General features: G+C 39.6%; 1 protein-coding gene across 1 annotated transcript in view; it reads right to left on the bottom strand.

The window, feature by feature from the left end:
• Positions 1-11,035, bottom strand: part of hs3st4 (heparan sulfate (glucosamine) 3-O-sulfotransferase 4) — a 256,639-nt gene extending 245,604 nt beyond the window's left edge. The window contains exon 1 of the mRNA XM_057861486.1: positions 9,846-11,035. Coding sequence (XP_057717469.1) covers positions 9,846-10,384 — 539 coding nt within the window. The 5' untranslated portion in view covers positions 10,385-11,035. The remainder of the gene's footprint in view (positions 1-9,845) is intronic.
• Between the last annotated feature and the right edge of the window lie 12,927 nt (positions 11,036-23,962).

Raw genomic sequence — 23,962 nt, 5'->3', positions numbered from 1 at the left:
AAAATCACATTTAAATCAACACAACGTAAAAACCAAGACAAAAGATCGCATTTAATCACAGAATAAAAATAAATAAATAAAAATAAAACAAAAACTACTACTAATAATAATAATTGAAATCAGCAGTGGAGATAAGCACAAGAGGAATAGAAAGCAGATAGATTGAATTATATAGACAGTTATGGATATGCAGTGCTAAACAAAAGCATTTTTAGCTCTGATTTAAAGGAGCTAACAGTTTGAGCATACTTCAGACGTTCGGGTAACTTGTTCCAGAGGTGAGGAGCATAATAACTAAATGCTGCCTCACCCTGCTTGGTTCTTGTTCTTGGAACATGGAGAAGACCGGTTCCAGACGACCTTAGGGGTCTAGATGTCTCATAGGAATCTAACAAGTCAAGCATGTATTTTGGTCCAAGGCCATTAAGTGTTTTGTAGACAAGCAGTAGTATTTTATAGTCTATCCTTTGACTCACTGGAAGCCAGTGTAGCGATTTCAAAACCGGTGTAATGTGGTCCAGCTTCCTTGTATTTGTGAGGACTCTGGCTGCAGCATTCTGTACTAGCTGCAGCTTCCTGACTGATTTTTTATCAAGACCTGTAAAAATACCGTTGCAGTAGTCCAATCTGCTGAAAATGAAGTTTTTCCATGTCTTGTTGAGTCAGAAGCCCCTTAATTCTGGTTATATTTTTTAGGTGGTAATAAGCGGATTTAGTGACGGACTTTAGATGGCTATCAAATTTTAGGTCTGAGTCAATAATTACGCAAAGGTTTCTGACTTGATTTGTAGCTGTAAGTGACATTGTGCTAAGTTGGCCGCTTATCTTTGACCTTTCCTTTTTTGGCCCAAAAATGATCACCTCTGTCTTCTCCACATTTAACTGGAGAAAATTCTGGCACATCCATTCATTGATTTGATGAATGCATTTGCTCAGGGAGACTAAGGGACTATAATCATGTGGGGACACAGAAATGTACAGTTGTGTGTCATCTGCATAGGCATGATATGAGATGTCATACTGTTCCATTATCTGAGCTAACGGAAGCATATAGATGTTAAATAAGAGTGGTCCAAGAATTGACCCTTGAGGGACTCCACACGTGAATTTGGTTCGTTCTGACTGATAGTTTCCGATCGACACAAAGAAATCCCTATCATGTAAATAGGATGTGAACCACTGAAGAATAGTGTCACTAAGCCCTACCCACTGTTCCAATCTGCTGAGTAGTATGTTGTGATCAACCGTGTCAAATGCGGCGCTGAGATCCAATAGTAGCAGAACAGATGATTTGCCTGCATCGGTATTCCGACGAATATCATTTAGGACTTTGATAAGTACGGTCTCGGTGCTGTGTTGTGGCCGAAATCCAGACTGAAATGAGTTAAAAAGATTGTTTTGCATCATAAAAGTCTGGATCTGTTCAAACACAACCCTTTCGATAATTTTCCCCAGGAATGTCAGATTTGATATTGGCCTGTAATTACTAATGGTTGAGGCATCCAGATTAGGTTTTTTTAGGAGAGGTTTTATTACTGCAGTTTTTAAAGTCTGAGGAAACTCTCCTGTTTGGAGGGAAGTATTTATAATCTGAAGTATGTCTGGGGCTATGCAATGAAAAACAGTTTTGAAAAAGTTTGAAGGGGAAAAGGCCACGTGCTGAGCCTGAAGAGGAGCCTACAACTAAGTCCATTCTGTCAGGAATGCGGGCAGGCAGGTGTGTATGGACCCAAACACAGGAAAAGTCGGCGAGGCAGATTGACGGTGCAAAATGATTTAATTATGGCAAGCGAAAAACAAAGTACTAACAAATAATGACGAGATTCCAAAAATCACAGCGGCAAACAAAACTCAGGTTACTAACAAAAGGCTGGGTATCATAACTTACTGAGGGGAACACGAGGGCTTGGAGAGACGCGAGAATGCTGACCAGAATGTGGACATGGACGTAGACAGACTTTGACATTGACAATGACGCAACAAGGAATGAAAAGAAACTGGGAGCTTATATACACACACGCAGACAAGGGGTAACGAGACAACGAGGAACAGGTGAGCACAGGAGGATGCAAGTTCAGAGATAAACTAGGAGAAGGCACAACAGGTGAAATTAATAGGCAATCACGGGGAGAACACTAGGAGGAAACCAACACAAAACTTAACACATTCTGCATTATATGTAGCTAAAAGCTAGCAAACAAGGCAACAAACTGAGGGCCCTGAGAACATCATACCTTGTGGCGAGTTGTATCGCTAAAGCAAAGAAACCATTCACAATTGGAGATTATGCTTGCGACCAAGGATTTTTTCCGTCAAGTTTTAGAAGAGACCGCTGTTGAAAAAAAGTTTATTCAGCGTATGGTTGAGTTTTCCCTGCACTTAATGTTCGTTTTTAGCTCTGTTGTGTTCTTTTATATTTACTGTCATTTTCTGCCACACATTGCCGGTCCGTGAAAAAAAGGCCCATGTCACGCCAGTCCGTGGTGCAAAAAAGGTTGGGGACCACTGATCTAATGCGTTCATTTTTCCAAATCAGTAATCTGTTTAAAGTTGGTTTCCTTAGTCTCTGTGTGTTACTATTTTGTTATTGCCTCATAACGTATGTAGAATGAAGAATATTCTAGTCATGTATGAAGAGCATTTCGAATAGAAAATGTTGGATAAGTTCCCACTACGCGTTCGTTTCCATGGTAACCCCTCATAGTTACTTCCTGTTTTGGTCTCGAGTCACACGTGTGAAGTGTTCTGAGGATCGCGGGTGCACATTCGAGCTGAGTGCAGCCAGCCACCCGTTGAGATGTGCCAGGGAATGTTGATTTTGGTGCATCCATGAATGAACGTATTTTCCCTTCATTCTGGAGGGTTCCAGCGATAGGTTGGAGCCGCTACATGCGTGGCCGTTTCGTAGCTTTGCCATTGCCGGATAATCAGCGAACTTTGTTTAAATCATATTCGTGTTGCACATTTTTGCCGTGAGGTTACGTTTGGCATCTTTGGGATGTGTTGTAAGTCCGACTGAGTGTAAAGTGCGTTGTTGTCGCCACGTTTTATGGTCAAACTGACTGCGTATGTGTACGACGTACTTCTGGGTTATGCGCGCGCATTTGCGCCCGCCCCCACCTTTGTATTTATTGCACTGTGCACTTCATTTGTGTGTTTTTGATTATTGTGCAGTCAATTTGCATTGTTTTACATTTGGCACTGATACGCTGTTAACCCTAAACCCTAACCCGAGGTTCACAATTTTTGACATTAGGCTTAATCTCTGAGGTCGGGTTTAATTAGTCAGTGGAGTTGATTTCAACAAATTCCATGCAGTTTGTCAGTTATTTTTAAGTTTCAGGGCTCCAGAATGGCTAAGCTAGCGCGAGTCAATGGTGGTTGACATTTTTCTGTTGTCATTCTTCTGTTGAGGCAGCAAAGGGAGAAAAATTAACCAATAAATTACTCCTAAAGTAACTTACTTTGATATCTAGATGACTTTTTTTAGGCTTAATCAGTAATTAAATTACTTTTTCATGGAATCTGTGACAACACTGGATGATAGCTCCACAAAATTCAGCATATAGAATAAAGAATCCACTATATGAGTAATGTCACTTGACCAAACCCAGTAAAAACAAATTCTACCTAGCAACAAGTGACAGAACACATAAATGGAATGCCAGGAACATTATGTGCAGGACAGACAGATTTATAGTTAAATGGAGTCCTCTAAAGGGATTTGTTTATTTGTTGGGCCCTAAAAGTCACTTTTATTCATGTAAGCATGGAATGTTCACTGTGTAATGAGCCTCTCTTGCACCTAATGAAAGATGCTGCATTAACAGAGGCCAAACTTGCAGCCAAAAGCGTGTCAGCACAGGCAGACAAACAGATGTCCGGGCAACGACGGCAACAGACTGGCTTCAACCTGCAAACAAATATAAAATAAATAACGACAAGCCATTCTCAACAACTCATTGACTCCATTTGCAAGTAGAAAAAATTTTGAGTTCCCACGGTCGGACATCATCATTAATACGTAAGTGGTGTCCGAGTGAGCCGTGACCGACTGACCAAGGGTGAACCTTCCAAATTGATTTTTTTTTCTCTTCGCTGGCAAACACGCCGATGATATACAGGCTTCTTTTCTGGCTAATAAAGCTGCAGTCAGGGTGAATGTCAGCAGCAGCGGCAGCGAGGCTGATGAAAAGGAGCGTAAACACGCACACAAATACTTGGACACACACATGCAAGTGGGAAAAGCATTGGCCCAACTTGAGAGAAAACTGTACAGTACAGAATGTCAAATGCTCACATAGTTTAATAACTTGAACTTCATGTGGGGATTTAAACAAACAGCCTATTATTGAGAAATAGTATACGTATCTACGTTAAAGGAGACATTGTGCTTTTTACAATTTTAAAGTCAAGTAGCTTCAATGCTCTCTGACATTCTTGTCAAAACATAGAAAAGCTAAAGAATTGCAGCACATTTTATATCCCATTGTCGCTTCAGTGCAAAATCCAGTTATCTTACTACCTTACTGCAGCCACTTAAGGCGGATTTAGGCCCAGACATGCAAACTTGCCACCTTTCGGCGAAATTTCGCCGTTTTGAAATCAAAATGTGTCATTCTTCTGAATCACGTAGATCCAAGGAGAAAAAAATGGGGGGGGGGGGGGGGCATGTCAACGAGCGAGTGAAACCGTTAACTTCAAAACTGTAGTCCATGCTCAAAACTACACTCTAGTCCTATGACCTAGACCTATCACCGCCACTCTCTTCTCGTGACAACAAATGACTGACAAGTACGGTGGCCGAGAGGTGTCAGGCGAAATGCAAAGTCCAAACAATTTGCAAATTGGCAAAAGCACGAACCCCAGTTGCCACAACACGGCAGCAAATGGCTCGCAGCACGACCGCAAAAGGTTCGCAAGACAATTGCAAAGACGATGACCCAGAAGTAAAAAAAAATAAAATAATAATAATAATAAAAAAGACGACACTTTGTATATTGCTATATGTGCTTTGTGACCATCTCTACGGGCCTCCGTAAAGTTAACCTAACCCCCCATCGGACGCAAATTTATATTAAAATGATGTTTATCGTTTGTGCTGCAACTAGGGCTGTCAAAATTATCGCGTTAACGGGCGGTAATTAATTTTTTAAATTAATCACGTTGAAATATTTGACGCAATTAACGCACATGCCCCGCTCAAACAGATTAAAATGACGGCATCGTGTCATGTCCACTTGTTACTTGTGTTTTTTGTCTCCCTCTGCTGGCACTTTGGGGCGACTTATTTTATGAGCATTGTGTAATTACTGACATCAACAATGGCGAGCTACTAGTTTATTTTTTGTTTGAAAATTTTACTTATTTTACTTATTACAACGAAAACATTAAGAGGGGTTTTAATATAACATTTCTATACCTTGTACTAACATTTATCTTTTAAGAACTAAAAGTCTTTCTATCCATGGGTCGCTTTAACAGAATGTTAATGTTAATGCCATCTTGTTGATTTATTGTTATAATAAACAAATACAGTACTTATGAACAGTATGTTGAATGTATATATCCGTCTTATGTCTTATCTTTCCCTTCCAACAATAACTTAAAGAAAAATATGGCATATTTTATAGATGGTTTGAATTGCGATTAATTATGATTAATTAATTTTTAAGCTGTGATTAACTCGATTAAAAATTTTATTCGTTTGACAGCCGTAGCTGCAACGGTTAGGTCCTGTTCGTACACACCCCCGTTCATAAAACAGCCGACAGGTGTACTTCTGTTCATCCAGTATGATGCCCTATCAATCGAAGTTAAGGACCATGGGACTAATTGCTTTGGTTGAATGTAAATAAAGTTATGATCACTACAGTTAATGCTTTTGAAGACTTGTAATTTTTTTATTCTATCTATCCATCCATCACACAATAGTTACGTGAATGGAATTTATACTGTACCTGTAAATTCATATTTTATGCTGGACAGCTGTTCTCTGTTTAATGCAAATGTTTACTGTATATTTTATAATTTAGATTTTTGTATAACTTGCTACTTAATGTGTCTTATATGTTCTGATTTCAGGATGAGAGATTTAGACTTGTATATGTTAAATTATTATGTACTGTGTTTAATTCGAGATGTCTCTGGTTGCACTATGAAATGCACTTTTCCGCGCATGCCATGTGTCCATGTTACTTTGTCACCTTTTTCACCCCTAACCAGTTTACATGCCTGTAGGCCGACTTATGCCGTTAAAGCAGATCCGATTTACGACCCTATGCCGTAGCCTGACGTATGTCTAAAAAAAAAACCCGGACTGTGATTGGTCAGCTCAGAACATTGTTTCCGGTTCAGCACAACAACACCACCGTTGTCAAACACTCACAAACATCTTCTGTGTTGCTTACGCTTCAACATTTGTACTAACAACATTTATTGTTCAATATTGATTAGCTGCAGCTGCAAATACACACGTTCCATCTCCGTTACCATAGCTGTCAATGACCAGGGAAAACTAAAGGAATTCAACAAGTCTCCTAAAACCGTTAAAGACAAGGCCACACTCCTCTAGTGGCATTGTGGTGAATTACAGAGCAACCCACACCCTTGACACAGAACTTCGAATGATAATGATGCCGTCACCGGAACGCAGAAGCATTAATTAGCCACCTAGTCTTGCAATTCTAGTGTCGATTCCAAGCCTTCTAATCTTATTACCAAAAATTTAGCAATTTTTTATTGTCCGATCCTGAAAACAGGTTATTTGACGCCCTGTCTGTGCTGCACAAACGAGCAAATTCATATGCCGAGGGCATGACGCTTTAACCCCTTTCACGAACATCTCCCGGTAAATTCCCGTGTAAGGTTACGCGGGAATTACTTTCGTCATTGCTTTCATACATGTAGAGATATCCCAGGAATGACGCAGGTTGGACACTTTCACAGACTTGTCCGGTGTTGCCCACTGGCGCGCTCTGTGTGGAGAGGGCTGGTGAGAATTTATAACCCGGACATTACGTCATTTTTGGTCGGCATCGACTGTCACAATGTTGGTCAAATCGTGTTTTGTTACAGAGTCAGTTGTAGGAGCGTTCCCGACGTCCTAACTGCAGCCAATTCAAGCTCATTAGGACTGTATTTATGCCCAGGTGATCATAAACCACACATTTCCAAAGATGGACGATGGACTCTCTTCCTCAGATCTACGATCCAGTAGCAATTTAATTTCGTTGTTTTCAGTTTAGCTATTTTCAGCTTGCTATGTTGATAATTGCGATATTTTTTTACCGCTTTTCGTCTTACTGCGAAGAAAGAGGAAGTGACGATCGGCCCGCCGTGATATTTACGTCATCAACCATTGTGCTGTGACCTGGGAATTTTAGACTTGCTTTCACATACACCTCGTACCGGGAAAGTCGCGGACATTATACTAAGACGTTAAATGTCCGCGTAATCTCAGTGTCAGTCGACCTGGGAAATTACTTTCACATATAAGGCCTGCCAGTTTAAATACTGGGTTTAAATGGTGTTTAGGGGTATGTGAAAGGGGCTCAAGATGCGGAATTTGCAAAAAAAAATTCTTAATACTGTAGCTGGTGGCTTCCTACAAAAATAGATGGCCATGGTATAATATGGTAATACTGTAGGTACTGTATACATGAAGACACACACAGTAATAGTAGTTGTTCTTTGCAGAGGATAAGGAATATACACAGCAAAAACACACCTTCTTAAAACTTGTTAAATTCCCTTGTTTGTAAATCTACTAGAAATAAGTGAAATCATCTGCCAGTGCTTGAAGTAAATTTTACTCAGATTTCTTGAAATAAGAAAAATAGCCCACTTAAAATAAAATTAACGGATTTCTTTCAAGCAATAAATTAATATAAATAATATTTTAAAAATGTGTTTGTTAGATATGTTCTTAATTCACGAATCGATATTGTTCAAAACGTTATCTGAAAGCAGATTCTTCTTGATTTAAGTGAAAAATGAACAACTTTTAGATGTTCAGTCTTAATAAGAACAAATAGTAATGTTTAGTGGAACTAGTCAACTAGTATTTAACCCTTAAAACAAGATGGAGAAAATTATTTGACTAGATTTAAGAAAAAAATAATCTGATTAAGACATTATAATTTGAGTACAGGTATTCTACATTATGTAATTTCTGTTCAAATATTGTTTGCCTCAAGAGTCGTCATTTACATATTTCTTATTGCACTTTCAATTATTAACACATTTTCAGTAACAAGCAAATAAAAAATTAACGTGCTGGTTTAATTGCACCTGTTTAAATTGATACAATAGTAGCAATATTTTAGATACGGCTGAGTCATTACCATCCAAGAAAATATTTCCTTACTGGCTTGCAACCTCCAAATGCATGCTTTTGTGTGTGTGCGGGTGTGTGTACGTGTGTGAAACTAGGTAGGTGTTGTGCAGATGAAGTTCATCATACTGTGTGCAGCAAGGCATCTTTCAGTGTAATGTCCTAGTCAGCAGCTACACAAGACCTGCAATGAACGTACAATGCCCACAACAAAGCTCGCTTTATTTCAAAGGCGACACCAATGATTCCTTTTAGAACAAAAAACCCAATTGTTTTCCTGACCCTGTCAAAAAAATAAATAAAGCATAGGACAAACTGCTGTAAATCTGTGCTGCTTTCTTCCCGTTGTTTTATGAAGATTGCATTAGCCCCTTGAAATTGACCACAATTTAAAAGACCCCAAAACAACTTGATCTCAGTATTAAGAACATGGTGACAATAAGACTCTATTCTTTTCATTGCATAACTGATGGTCATCTATCACAAAGGACTAAATATTTTGTATCCAAAATTGTCAAGGTATTATTTAGGGTAATTATTTGCACCTTTTCCACAGGGCAAAAAAACTGTAAATGTCTAAAACCTATTTAAAAGATATATTACACCCTAAAATTTGCATCCCTTTCCCCTAATCTAAAGAAGCCATTTTTAAATTTTCCTAGCCAAGACTGTTCCCAAATTGTAAAATCCAAATGTCCAAGCAGAACTTTTCAAGGTGCCACCCTTTTACAGAGAGAGTTTATAACTTACCTAAACATTAATGTTCCTCTATGGGCTCATTACCAGAATATACAGTAAGGTAAAACTCTGTGCGATGTATGTTCCAAGATGTGACCTTTCCAGTGATTATTGGACTCCAAAATGACTTTGTGATGGATCCATGTGCTATAAAAAGAGCACTGAAGAGTATTATTCACCTAAGTGTCAAGCCATTATACCCTGCAGGACTAATTACCTAAAAAGGTAACACATTGCACTGTCTAAAAGAAAAAAAAGGCACGTATGTCCCTAAGTTTAAAAAATAATAATAATAAACTTTTCTGAACTTTTCATGTACTACCAAGATATTTTACCCCTAAATATAAAATTTGCATTTTTTATAACAAACACTGTACAATGTACTTAAACATGAGTCAATGATGCATGTTCCCAAAGTGTAATCCTCTCAAGGTACCGCCCTATTGCCAAGATATAATTCCCTTTAAACTACACCTGGCAGTAATGTACTCAACAGGGTTGATTTCCTGACTCTGAGCCGAACTTTGCTCCGTTCCCAAGTAAATCTGGTGCAAATGCATGCCCAAGTTTTAAAAAGCCAAGTCATAACTTGACTGTTCAGGGTGCCACCCTAGTGACGGGGCCTCTTACCCATCATATTATGGCCTAAACAAATGGACTTCAAGGTAACCAAATCTACCATTTTTCCTCTACATCATCAGGAACCTTTTCAGTTTCCTGCCCAGCTGATTCGCGAGCTGCTGTAGCCGCTAGAGTCCGAGGTAGGACTCACCTGTACCAGTCCAGACCCTTTTCGTAGTTCCTGTCAAAGAAGTGCGGCTCGTTCCCAACTGCTCGGACGTCTGGGTGCACCCTGAGCGCCTCCAGCAAGGCTCGGGTTCCCCCTTTCTTCACCCCGATGATAATGGCTTGAGGCAGTTTCTTCTCGCCGTAATCCGAGGTACAGTTCACCCGCAGGTCGCCCTCCGTGGCCGCCCGGAGGCGGGTGGACTCTGTGGGAGATGCCCGGCGAGTTCCCGCATGATCGCCGCCCTGCTCCCGGTCCACAATGGAGAGCAGCGTGCTCTCGTGGCCGAACTGAGCCTCAGCGAAGCTTGGCGAGGTGGAGTAAAGTTGTTCCCTCGCCAGAGTGGTCTCCTCGGTGCCGGCCGAGCGAGCCTGGTAGGCGAAGTTGTCCTGCAGCGGGAACTGCAGCGAGTTGTAGCAGCTCATCAAGCTGTAGAACAAGTAGGTGACGGACAGGGAGAGGGTGAACATGAACAAGATCTTCCGGGGCACTTTAGAGGCGACAGTGCCGGACCAGAATGCCATCTCTGACAGCGGGGGTCCTCTCAGGGAAGTGGCCAGACATGTTTCCACTGCAGGTCTTGCATGGACAAAAAAAAAGAGGAAATCAGCAAGAATCAGTCCCTGCTGCAGCTCCTGCTGTTTAAAAAAAGAAAGAGAGGCGTGAAGCCGGACCGAGCCGAGCCAAACGCGACAAATTGCATATTTATAAGAGGGGAGGGAATGGGGGGGATCGTTAAAATTCTGAGTCCCCCCTCTTTTTTCCCTTCCTCTCTCTTTTGAGGATCGATTAGTTGATGCCTGACAGACAATGTCAGAATTTATTGGAGCTAACTTGCGAGGTTCCGGTGGGACTGGCGTCCTTCCAAATGAGAGAGTGGACGCACGCACCCAAAGAAAGAAGGAGAGATAGTGAAGAAGAAGTGATGCTGGTCAAGTGCGCATCTCATCCATCCGCAGCTGAACCGCTGATCCACCCATTATAGTAATAATCCTTCCTCCGGCAGATATAAGAAGGTGTTTGCCAGTTGGGGGGGTAAAAAAAGAAAAGAAAAAAAGTCAATAGAGGAGTTGCAAAACACATCCACTCTTTCCCGTCGCCAAAGCATCTGTGGACGCGCGCGCAATCCTCGGCGTGAGCCCACTCACTCACTCGCTCCTCGCTCACACGCGTTACCACACTCCTTCAGCTTCAGTGTGTGTGTTAAAGGGGTTACACCCCAAGCACCCCCATGTCGATCCCATGACGTCATTTTCATTAACCCCCCCATCACCACGCCCCTCCACACACACATCCTCTCAATAAAAGTCCAGATTTTTTTTTTTTTCTTTTTAAACTCATCCACATTAATGTCCACAAAAGCTCATGCCTGCTCCCTGCTGGTGTCCCGTTGAAGCACTTGAACACATTGCAAGCAGCCGGCATGCATGAATGATGATGAGCAACAGTTTTGCATGCTTATCAGGCAGAGGATTTTTATAGCGTGAAGTATAGAATGGGATTAATAGTACATAAAAATGAACATTTATTAGCGAATGAAAATTGAGCAAGTTACAATGCAACTCTTTTTTTAAAGCCTTCTAAAAATGGTATCAAGGTATCAAGAAAATAAAGTGGAGAGTGGAGTGATAATTCACATACAGTGGGGCAAATAAGTATTTAGTCAACCACCAATTGTGCAAGTTCTCCTACTTGAAAAGATGAGAGATGACTGTAATTGTCAACATTGGTAAACCTCAACCAGGGCCGGAGTGGGACTCATTTTCGACCCTGGAATTTCGTGCCTCAGACAGGCCCACTCATTTAAAATAATGTCATTATGCATACACGTGTTAAATTCAGTGTTCTCTAAAGCCATGTAATGTAATTCTGTGTATTCCAATTCAGTGCAGGTAATGGTTGTTTAACAAGGTGGCTTTATTTTAACAAGTGCAACTCAACATCATTTTGAACAAATTTAAAAATGGATTTTTAAAAAACTATTAAATGATACATTTGAAAAATTAATAAATAAGATCTTTTCTGCAACATCAAATATTAACAAAATGAGTGCTTACAGATAAAACAAACATAGCAACAATATGAAAAATAAAGAACATGTATTGCACATTGTAACAACTTCTCATGATACTATTATCCATTTTCCATTTCCACTTTAAAACGCCACGTAATTTATTATTATATTAATTCTAATTTTCACTCACTGAATAACATGGCAATCCTACCTTCCAGCTCTGCACCTGTGGTGTGTTCATTATGGCTAATGTTTGCTGCTACATATCCCTTGTGAGGTGCTACAAGAAGCCAAAGTTTCCACAATTACATATTGTCGTATCACACGGTGCAAGTTGCATTTTATTCGCCATCTGGCCTTACCACTTACGTTGTAATCCTCTGTAGTTTGAGGCAGCGAGGTCGTTGCATGAATTAGCTATTTTTGCGCATTTTGACGATTCTTTCACGAGTGCTTTTCTCTTTTTAATTCTTATTTTTTCAGCGCCACCCTTGCTCTTTTTATCCATCCGAGCACCGAGATACCAGCTAATTTGGCTCAATACAGACTACAATTAGGGGGCGGAGCTGCATGCTGTATTTTTCGTCTGCACACGTGAGGATGCGTTTTAGGCAGGACACCTGCCTAAAACTTTTGCACAGTACTGTATATCTATATTTTTAATTATTAAATTTATTAGGATCATGGAAGCTTCCACTTGGGGAAAATATGTACATACAGTATATCCTGTATATACATAATATAGTACTGTATGTATATATATATATATTATATTAGGGCTGTCAAACGATTAAAATTTTTAATCGAGTTAATTACAGCTTAAAAATTAATTAATCGTAATTAATCGCAATTAATCGCAATTCAAACCGTCTATAAAATATGCCATATTTATCTGTAAATTATATATATATATTGTGTAAAATAAATTGTTGGAATGGAAAGATAAAACACAAGATGGATATATACATTCAACATACGGTACATAAGGACTGTAGTGGGCATTTCACTCTACTGTCATTTAAATCTGTCTATGCTGTCCTCACTACGAAGCGTCTACTTTTTCCAAAGCTAGACAGCTAGTGAACGACGCCTTAATAATTCTTCTTCCTTTTTCATCTGATTTATTAATAAAATGGCCTCAAACCATTGTCCTCTTTAGACCGTCGTAAAACTACAAAATAAAAGTACACAAGCATTGCATTAGCAACAACGTTAGCTTAGCACGCTATACAGGTTCACTAAACATAAACAAAAAGCGTCTCATACAAAAAATATAACATTTCGCTTACTAACATAATATGTACATTCTTTACAACAACCACACTTAGGGACAAATCTTGTCCAAGGATCATATAAGCACAACATTATCAGACGTCGTGCAGCCATAATGAACTGGCAAGAAAACAATGAACCATGTCGCAAAGCGACCACAAGAGTTCGCTGTTGGACAGCACAAAAAGCCTTGCTGTAAAACTTACCAAAAGGCAGAATACTTTCTGAGCGGGACAACCATGAGAGACAGAATGTGAAAAAAAAAAAAACAGAAAATCACATTGTTTGATTTTTAAAGAATTTATTTCCAAATTAGAGTGGAAAATAAGTATTTGGTCACCTACAAACAAGCAAGATTTCTGACTGTCAGAGGTCTAACTTCTTCTAACGAGGTCTAATGAGGCTCCACTCTTTACCTGTATTAATGGCACCTGTTTTAACTCATTATCGGTATAAAAGACACTTGTCCACAACCTCAGTCAGTCACACTCCAAACTCCACTATGGCCAAGACCAAAGAGCTGTCGAAGGACACCAGAGACAAAATTGTAGACCTGCACCAAGCTGGGAAGACTGAATCTGCAATAGGTAAAATGCTTGGTGGATAGAAATCAACTGCGGAAGCAATTATTAGAAAATGGAAGACATACAAGACCACTGATAATCTCCCTCGATCTGGGGCTCCATGCAAGATCTCACCCCGTGGCGTCAAAATGATAACAAGAACGGTGAGCAAAAATCCCAGAACCACACGGGGGGACCAAGTGAATGACCTACAGAGCGCTAGGACTAAAGTAACAAAGGCTGCTATCAGTAACACAATGCGCTGCCAGGGACTCAAATCCTGCACTGCCAGACCTGTCTCCCTGCTGAAGAAAGTACACGTCCTGGCCCGTCTGCGGTTCGCTAGAGAACATGTCGATGCTCCAGAAGAGGACTGGGAGAATGTGTTATGATTAGATGAAACCAAAATATAGCTTTTTGGTAGAAACACAGATTCTCGTGTTTGGAGGAGAAAGACTACTGAATTGCATCCGAAGAACACCATACCCACTGTGAAGCATGGGGGTGGAAACATCATGCTTTGGGGCTGTTTTTCTGCAAAGGGACCAGGACGACTGATCTATGTCAAGGAAAGAATGAATGGGGCCATGTATCGAGAGATTTTGAGTGAAAGATTTTCTGCTGAAACAAGAAGCACCTGACTGGGATCAACTGATTGCTCTTGTAAAACACAAGATTGGTGAAAAGGTTTCCTCTTAATGGGTTGGAACAAACCCACACACCTTTGTGGCCCTTTGATGATCTGAGAGCATTATAACTTGTGGCGAACTGTATTGCTAAAGCCAAGAAATCTGTTTGATGCCTGCGACCAAGAATATAATGCGTAATAGCTTCCGCCACGTGCTCACAATGTGTGACGTTTTATGTGTTCTGACTTGTGACGTGCTGCTCCCCCCGCCCCCCTTCCGACTCACCAGTGTGTCATCCCCAGTCTCCATGCAGGCTTGCACACACGATAAGATTTGTTTTCTTGACCAGAGAGAATATGCAATGTTGCTTTAGCCTTTACAGGTCTGTGCTGACTCTGCTGAGTGATCATCACACACTAAATTTACCTTGTATTGTTAGCATAGCATTCGTGTTCATGTTAGCGTTAGGCAAACACTAACGGCGAGCGTCCTTTTAAATTCTCGGACAACTTTGTTTACATACAGTTTGTGGGGTCTAGGCGGGTATGATTAATTGAAAGTAATGACTTTTTTTCCTGCTGACCTCATCAGGTCGGCGTTGTCATTGTCGACGCTACAATATGTGCTCGTCTGTCAAAGTTCATTCGAAATAGTTGGAAACCTTTATTTATTTTTATATGGAGTAAACATTTGCAACCAAAATCTTTTTTTGGAAACGTCGACTGAGACTACGACCAGTGTTGTTTTTGGCAGCCATTTTAATTTTCGTCTTAGTCATATTATTTTGGGCGAAAATACTTATTAGTCTTAGTCATATTTTAGTTCTTTCAAAATGTGTTCGTCCTCGTCTAGTTTTAGTCAACGAAAACTCAGACAAATTTCGTCTGGTTTTAGTCGACAATTCTCAAAATGTTTTCGTCGATAAACTTAAAAGTTTTAATCCATGAATGAATAAGTAAATAGAAATAAATAAATAAAAAGTTTCCTACAATTTCAAAGGAACATGACAGATGAGCACATAACTGTAGGGTCTACAAGGGCATCGCCATTTTCATGATGATAATACACACTCAGCAGGAAAACAGCACATTATTTGCAATTAATTAAACTCACCTGGACGCCACGAACTGTATGTAAAATGTTTTCAAGAGTTGAACAAACCGTAAGTAAGAACAGACTGAGTCACCACGCTAAATGCTAATGCTAACGCAAACGCTATGCTAACGTTACAGATTAGTGTGTGATGATCACTCAGCACGGGGGGTGAGGCACAGCACGTCACATGAGTGACGCGACCAAACACTGCTTAATGCGTTCTAACAACACATACAATAAGAACATATCACACATTGTGAATTAATAACGTAAACTATGGCAAATTTTCATCTTTCTCGTGTCGTCAGACAACAACTGGCATCCGTCTCATGATGTTTCATTATCCCAAGACACGTTTTCAGCGCGTCATCATGACGTCATCCTCATGAAAAAATGGTTCGTTGACGTAATATTTTCGTTATCGTCATTGTTGACAAAAACAAGACTGACTACGACTATTATCGTCCAAAAGACAAAAACTAAAAGGGTGGCCACATACAACACTGGTGCAGACAGGCAGATTGGTGTGTCAAGAGGCACAGGCCAGAATTCGGTCAGTAATAAATTTGTTATTTCTGTGCAGCCCGGTAGCATGAAAAGAAAAAGTTACAGATAATTCGGTTTTCAAAACAAGCACCTTAACTCATTCACTCCCAGCCATTTTCACTGGTGCATCCCCCTTTGCTCCCGGACATTTTACTGGATTTTGACTGATTTTGCAAGGCCCACACAAAATTCTGTTCTATTGCTATACAAACATGGAACCCACCAAAAGAAAGATTAGACTCTCTTCTTTCAGCAGGAAAAAAAAGTTAGTTCATATCTTTTTCCAATCTTTAGAAATCAGCATTAGAAAATAGCTTAGTTTGAGCAATTTTCCAATTTCTGATGAAAAAAACAGAAATTGAGCTTTTTGTGAAAGCATACATTTCAAACATAACTTTGACTTTAACACAGCTATTTTTTGCTTTAGTTTCATCCCAAACATCTGAATAATGTTTTCCTTATACAAAATAACATAAATAACAAGACAAATAGAGCTTTTGATGGCAAAGTAACAATTTATTTACACATGACTAACTGAGAGATGACGCTGTTCTGGCCGCGACGGCCGTGGGAAACTTTTCCTTCATCGCCGCCTGTCTCTGCTCGGCGAGCACCACGGACTCAACGGCATCATCCGCTGCACTGGTGGCCCCGGTCATTCTGCTCGGTCGTCCGCCGCCTGGCATCCTGGACGTCCATTCGATCGTCTACCGCCGGCGCCCCGCCCTTCGTTCCGTTAAATCGGGTTGCGGGTCTTATCAAATGCGCTACTGCCCTCCAGTGGCCAGTTTTACTGCTTTAAAATGGATTATCAGCGTTGTGCTTTGGAGGTAAGTTGAATCAAAACCCAGAGATGTCTCTTGTGAAAAAAAAACATAAAATAAATACGTCTTTGGGACACTGAAACAATTAAAAATAGAACGTATTTATTCGTTTGGAAGCAAATGAGTAAAGTACAAGATATTACTAGTAGTTACAATTTTTGACAATAAGACTTGTGAAATGTTAATATAATATGAAAATAAGGTCAAGATAAATGAAAAACGGCATGTTTGAATGGTCATTTGTGCAAAAAAAAAAAAAACTGCATTAGCTCTTCATGACTAAAATCACTTGTTCAAACTTGTACTAAAATTTGCCAGAGGCACAAAAGCTCAAAGCATATCTTCTTGTTTATGACACAGCTTCTGTCCGCATTCGCAAGTAGACCCGTGTGAGTCTCTTTTATTGTGAGTCACACACTCAGCATTAACATTCATCTCAAGAATAGATCTTATTAGGAGATAAATTATCGATATTGCACCTGGAACGACAGTACTACTGGCAAAATTGCTCTTTTTCCCCGTCTACTTTTTTGCTTCATTGTGACAATATTGTAAATACTACTGAAAACTTGAAAAACCCTTTTTATACTCTAGTTTTCCGAAAAAAAGGGGCCAGGCATTGCCTCTGTGCCACTTAGGGATAAAGTTTGGCTCGCGGTGGAGGTTAAAGACTGCCCGCCATCCCACACAACACCTGCCAAGACTCGGTTTGAAGCGATGCAGAGACGAGGTGGGGGCACCGTGGGAGATGTGTTTTCATGCCACAACCCCAAAGACTGCGAGACAATCCTTGTCAAAAACCCTCTCGAGTGGCCCTGCACAATTTTTTGTGCTGTCACGGCGAAATACGTCAGACTGTTGGCACCTCGGCAACTTATTCACAGGCAAGGTGCTGCGCTGCCACCTTGATATTCGAGTCTTCTTGCAAAAAACAGGCCCCACTGTTGAACTCTGTCTCGTGCAGAGACTGTGGCGAAGCTGAGATGAGCATTTAGAAGCATCCAGAGTGTTACTTTACTCTACCTCAGTGTAATTGAAGCGCGTAGCACTGTTTAAGGCTGACAGCAGCAGTTATGGCCTATCAGCCTGCTATTTGACAGGGGATGCCTGCTAATAGACTTAGGCAGAAGAAGGGAATCATGATTTTCTCCAACAAAATTGAATGATATGCCAAAGAGATCATTCTTTAAAGGTGGTTTATTATTGGAATTTCACTGGTTATACCTTGCATAAAATACAGCAGTGCCTAACACAGCAAAAAGCATGTTTACTTCATATTTGACGTGGTATTTTATGCTCCTGAATAAAATGGACCGCTTGGATATGGGGCGGCGTTTGTAAAGCAGCACATGCTGAAAATTACGACATTTTCTCACATTTAGCGCCACACAGTGTTTAAAATGGTATGAAATTTTTAGGGTCACTATTTTTTTGCACATTTACAACATTGTTTAGCAACTTAAATATTTATTTTTAAATAAGTTAAATAAGTTTTGGACCTGATTGTTTAAAAACAGAACTAAATATTTAGTTTTGGGCCGTCAAACGATTAAAATTTTTGATCGAGTTAATTACAGCTTAAAAATTAATTAATCACAATTAATCGCAATTCAAACCATCTATAAAATATGCCATATTTTTCTGTAAATTATTGTTGGAATGGAAAGATAAGACACAAGACGGATATATACATTCAACATACGGTACATAAGTACTGTATTTGTTTATTATAACAATAAATCAACAAGAGGGCATTACCATTATTACCATTCTGTTAAACGATCCATGGATAGAAAGACTTGTAGCTCTTAAAAGATAAATGTTAGTACAAGTTATAGAAATTTTATATTAAAACCCCTCTTAATGTTTTCGTTTTAATAAAATTTTACTCCCACTGTTACCTTTACTGTTGTAAAAAAAAAAAAAAAACACCTTTAGTAAGGGGGAAGTATAAATAAATTATAGAATTAAGATTTGTTATCAATGAAAAAATTAAAAGTGTTGGCTGTTATTTGCGATCGCTATACAAAATATAAATTACCCCAAAGAACTGTCAGAGACGTAGGACAACTAGAGGATATAATATATAGGAAAGACAGGGCTGGTGGTAAAGGATAGCTTGTTGAAACAGGAGAATGTCATTGTCAGTCACGTAAGAAAAAGGTGTCAATAAAAAAGCTAAAGCTATGCTAAGGTCGGCTCGTTTTTTTTCCGTCTTTTCCCAGCCCTCGACACCTAAGCCATCTCTTTAACTGAACATTTTTATGTACTCGCACATCTTTGCAAGTGAATTTGGCACCAGAGACACCATTTTTGGAGAGAATTGTTAAGTTTAGCTTTGTACACATCAGCTTCGTACACGATTTCCATTCATTTCCTATTGGGGACAAATGGTGGCGTGTCCTCCCTTAGCAACAGTAGCTAACGTCATGAATATTAATGAGTTAAAGTGATGTGTTGCTTGAAGTACGCCATTCCTCTTCTGACGTTTTCCCGTAATAAAGCTGTCCAAAGATGTCGCCGCCCGCAGCACACAGTCAACAACTGCTAACGTTACCGTTTACATTGACTGACGCTGGGCTGCTCTAGGTGCGCAAACACTCCAGTAATGGCGGCCAACCACTAGAGGGTGACATACACATATCTCCATTCCTACTACTCAATAGAGTAGACAGACATATTGATGTGTCAAGAGGCACAGGCCAGATTGTGGTCGTTAACAAATTATTTATTATTTCTTTGCGGCCTGGTAGCAAATATGCCACGGTATATATGCCTGGTGGTTGGAGAATAGTGCTCTCTAGGATTGAGGTCTGGGCTTTGACTCGGCACTCCAGAGCATTTACCTGGTTCTTTTTTTTAACCATTCCTGTGTGGCTTTTACAGTATGCTTTGGATCAATATCTTGCTGGAAAATAAATCTTCTCCCAAGCTGTAGAGCTTTTGCAGATTTAAAATGATTGTCCCCCAGGATTTCGGTGTATTTAGCAGCATTCATTCTGCCGTCTGTCTATACAACCCTTACAGGTCCGGCTGCGGAGAAACATCCCCACGACATGATACTGCCGCCACCTTGCTTCACACTGGGGATGGTGTGTTTTTGGCAGCGTTGTTTTGTCAACGATGACGATAATGAAAATATTTTGTCAATGAACACTTTCTCACGCCGATGACGAGATGATAACAATTAAAACCGTGTCTTGGGAGACTAAAACATAACGAGACGAATGCCGAGTTTCGTCTGGTGAGAAGAGAATGAGACGAAAAAGCGCAATAATTCCCGTCACATGTTCACAATGTGTGACATTTAATGTGTAGTTAACCTGCATCGTAGCAGTGTCTGGTTGGGTCACTCATGTGACCTACTGCTGCTCTCCAGTCTCCAGGTTTCCGCACGCGGTAAGTTGTTTTTTTATTATCTTGGTCAAAGAGAATATACAATGTTGCTCAAGCCTTTTGAGGTCTTTGGTGAGTGATCATCACACACAAAATGTAACTTGTAGCGTTAGCATAGCATTCACGTTCACGTTAGCCTTAAGCTAATGCCGAACTGTCCAAGTAGACGTAACAATATGTGCTCGTCTGTCAATGTTCAATCGAATTTGTTGGAAACCTTTATTTATTTATTTTGGAGTCATTTTTAAAAGGTTTTATAGACAAAAACATTTTTAGTAAATGTCGACTAACACTAGACAAAATTAGTCTTGAGTTCTAGTCAACAAAAACTAGATAAAGACAATCACATATGAGATGACTAAAATACGGCTAAGACCAGTATTAAGTATTATCGTCCATAGGACTAAGACGAAAATTAAAAGGGCTAACATAAACAACACTGGTTTTTGATTAAAGATGGAGCCGATCGATCGGCATTCCGATCGATCGGGTCGGATCACATCATTTTAAAAGTATCGGAATCGGCAAAAAAATATCGGACATGCCTTTTTTTAATATATATATATATTTTAATTAAATCGTTTTCTAATTGTATTTAACGTTACAGACAAATTGTCTTACACTCATCCAGAGTTTTTAGTTTTGGCTTAAAGTAGGGCTATCAAATTTATTGCGTTGATGGCGGTATTTTTTTTTTTTTTTAAATTAATCACGTTAAAATAATTAATGCATTTAACGCATTTTAACGCATACGCTGCTCTATAATGGCACTGTTTTTCCTATATATATAGAGCTAAAACGCAGCGTAAAATGAGTAGAGTGAATTTTGGCAGTCTTTGGAGCCTCTTTTTAGTTGGCTAAAGCCTTACAATCCCTCTCTCAACAATTAGAAATATCGTGGGAAGCACTGTGGGGAAGTAAAGTAGTAGTTGATCGTTTTCTTAACACCCTATGTTATTTCCCGACGCAGAGAAGATATATCAATTAGTGCCACTACGCACAGTCATTGTTGCACTTCCCATCATGCATTTGGGCAGTACAGTTAAATGGCTACAGTATCATTTACTGAAAGCTCAATAAATACACTAGATAGCAATATTTAGTCACAAAATACAAAGTCACATTTATCCTTTAAGAATTACAAGTCTTTCTATCCGTGGATCCCTCTCACAGAAAGAATGTTAATAATGTAAATGCCATCTTGACGATTTATTGTCATAATAAACAAATACAGTACTTATGTACTGTATGTTGAATGTATATATTAGTCCGAGTTTTATTCATTTTTTTCTTAATGCATTGCGAAAATGTATATGATCGGGAAAAATTATCGGGAATGATTGGAATTGAATCGGGAGCACAAAAAAAAAGCAATCGGATCGGGAAGTATGAGGGTCGGCAGATACTCAAACTAAAACGATCGGGATCGGATCGGGAGCAAAAAAACATGATCGGAACAACCCTATTTTTGATCATGTGCAATGTTTGGTTTCCGCCAAACATAACATCTGGTCTGATGGCCAAAAACCTCATTTTGGTCTCACCAAACAAAATAATCTTCTTGTACTTGACCATGGATTCTTCCACAAACTTTTTGGCAAACTCTAGTCAAGATCTAATACGATTTCTCGTCAACACTGGCTTTCAACAGTTGACGTTATGTTTGGCTGCCCTCGGCTGTCATGGTCATGAAAGCCTTATGCAACAAATCTGACAAATTTCATGGACGGTAGAAACACAGAAAAGTATGCTGTGCTGTAATTCTTTACCCTTCAGGTCATTTGATGGACGATACGAAAGCAAGACGCTTGGATACTGTGTTATAATGCTTTGTTTATTTCAGTACAAAAAAGTAAACAATTTGCATCAATAGAATAGAAAAACACGAGATCAATGCAAGCAGCTTTATCAAAAATTTTAATTTCCAGTAGCTCTCTTATTGGTTTGATTAGATCTGTCTACAAAAATTTGTCATTCACATGCAGGATGGTAGAGCGTATATTGTACAGTATAATCTAATCATTCTTCATTTAGCTGCTCTCGATGTTGTCGCTGTCTTGGCAATCCGTCCAGGCACTCGCGATTTTGAATGTCATCCGAGTGACTACCCCCCGCGATACTTTGCCGTGAACGCCTCTTCCGCTCTGCGCCACCCGAGCACGTCGATGGCGAGGTGCGGTGATAGATACCGTCCTTTCCGTCGATCAATAATCCCGCTTCCCCGCAGTGTTGACCGGACTGCCGTGCGGGCCACTAATTAGATGATAAAAGTGATGGATGTGTATTAAATTCAGTTGCCAACCGCCTTCAAGCTGACTCCTTTGGGTTTTGTCCCATTTCCTTTTGACCTTTTGGATCCCAACTTTGTTCTTGGATGTGGATGCCGGTCCATTGACGTCAGCTCCGATCAGGATTCAGCAATTAGTCACAACACTTTATACAGACAAGCTTTGATTTCGGAAAGCAAGCACGCACCAGGTTTTTGATTGGGTTCGGGATTTGATAGTTAGCTTTAATTTCATTTTGACTTTTGTCTTAAAAGGGATCAACGGATAGAAAGACTTGTTCTTAAAAGTTCTAAGTTCTTAAAAGATAAATGTTAGTACAGGTTATTATTAGAGATGTCGATCGGGTCCCATCTCGTCATTTTCAAAGTATCGTATTCGGCAAAAAATATCGGCCATGCCTTTTTTTTAATATACATATATATATTTTTTAATTAAATTGTTTTCTAATCGTATTCAACGTTACAGACATAATATGTTACACTCATCCAGAGTCTTTAGTTTAGTCTTAAGGTAGGGTTATCAAATTTATCCCGATAACAGCAGTAATTAATTTTTTTAAAAAATGTATCAAATATTTAACGCAATTAATGCATGCGCTGCACGACCAACTCACGCATTGTCGCACTCAATCTGTAATGGCGCCGTTTTACCTATATAGAGAGATAAAAGGCAGCGTAAAATGAGGAGAGTGAATTTTGGCAGCCTTTGGAGACTTTTTTTAATTGGCTAAAGCCTTACAATCCCTCTCCCTACGATTAGAAACATCATGGGAAGCAATGTGGGGAAGCAAGGTTGCAAGTGATCTTTTTCTTAACACCTTATGTTATTTCCCAACGCAGAGAAGATATATCAATTGGTAGCGCTACGCACAGTCATGATTCCACTTCCCATCATGCATTTGGGCATGGCTACAGTATCATTTACAGAAAGCTCAACAAATACACTAGATGGCAATATTTAGTCACAATTTACAAAGTCACAAGTCTTTTTATCCGTGGATCCCTCTCACAGAAAGAATGTTAATAATGTCAATGCCATCTTGAGGATTTATTGTCATAATAAACAAATACAGTACTTATGTACTGTATGTCTAATGTATATATTCATCCGAGTTTTATTCATTTTTTTCTTAATGCATTGCCAAAATGTACTATATGATCGGGAAAAATTATCGGGAATGATTGGAATTGAATCGGGAGCAAAAAAAAAGCAATCAGATCGGGAAATATCGGGATGGGCAGATACTCAAACTAAAACAATCGGGATCGGATCGGGAGAAAAAACATGATCGGAACCACCCTAGTTATTATAATTTGATATTAAAACCCCTATTGATGTTTTCGGTTTTATAAAATTTGTAAAATTATTTTAACTAGTAGGTCGCCATTGTTGTTGACGTCGCAGGGTGGTGACGTCACAGGGCCACGCTGCCAGAATTCCCCTTGTCACTCTTTAAAAAAAAAAAGAAAAAAAAA

This window comes from Corythoichthys intestinalis, chromosome 16 (genome assembly GCF_030265065.1).
Source record: "Corythoichthys intestinalis isolate RoL2023-P3 chromosome 16, ASM3026506v1, whole genome shotgun sequence".
Classification (NCBI taxonomy): Eukaryota; Metazoa; Chordata; class Actinopteri; order Syngnathiformes; family Syngnathidae; genus Corythoichthys; species Corythoichthys intestinalis.
Note: the sequence above shows the minus strand (reverse complement) of the source record. Positions and strands in the feature narration are given on the sequence as shown.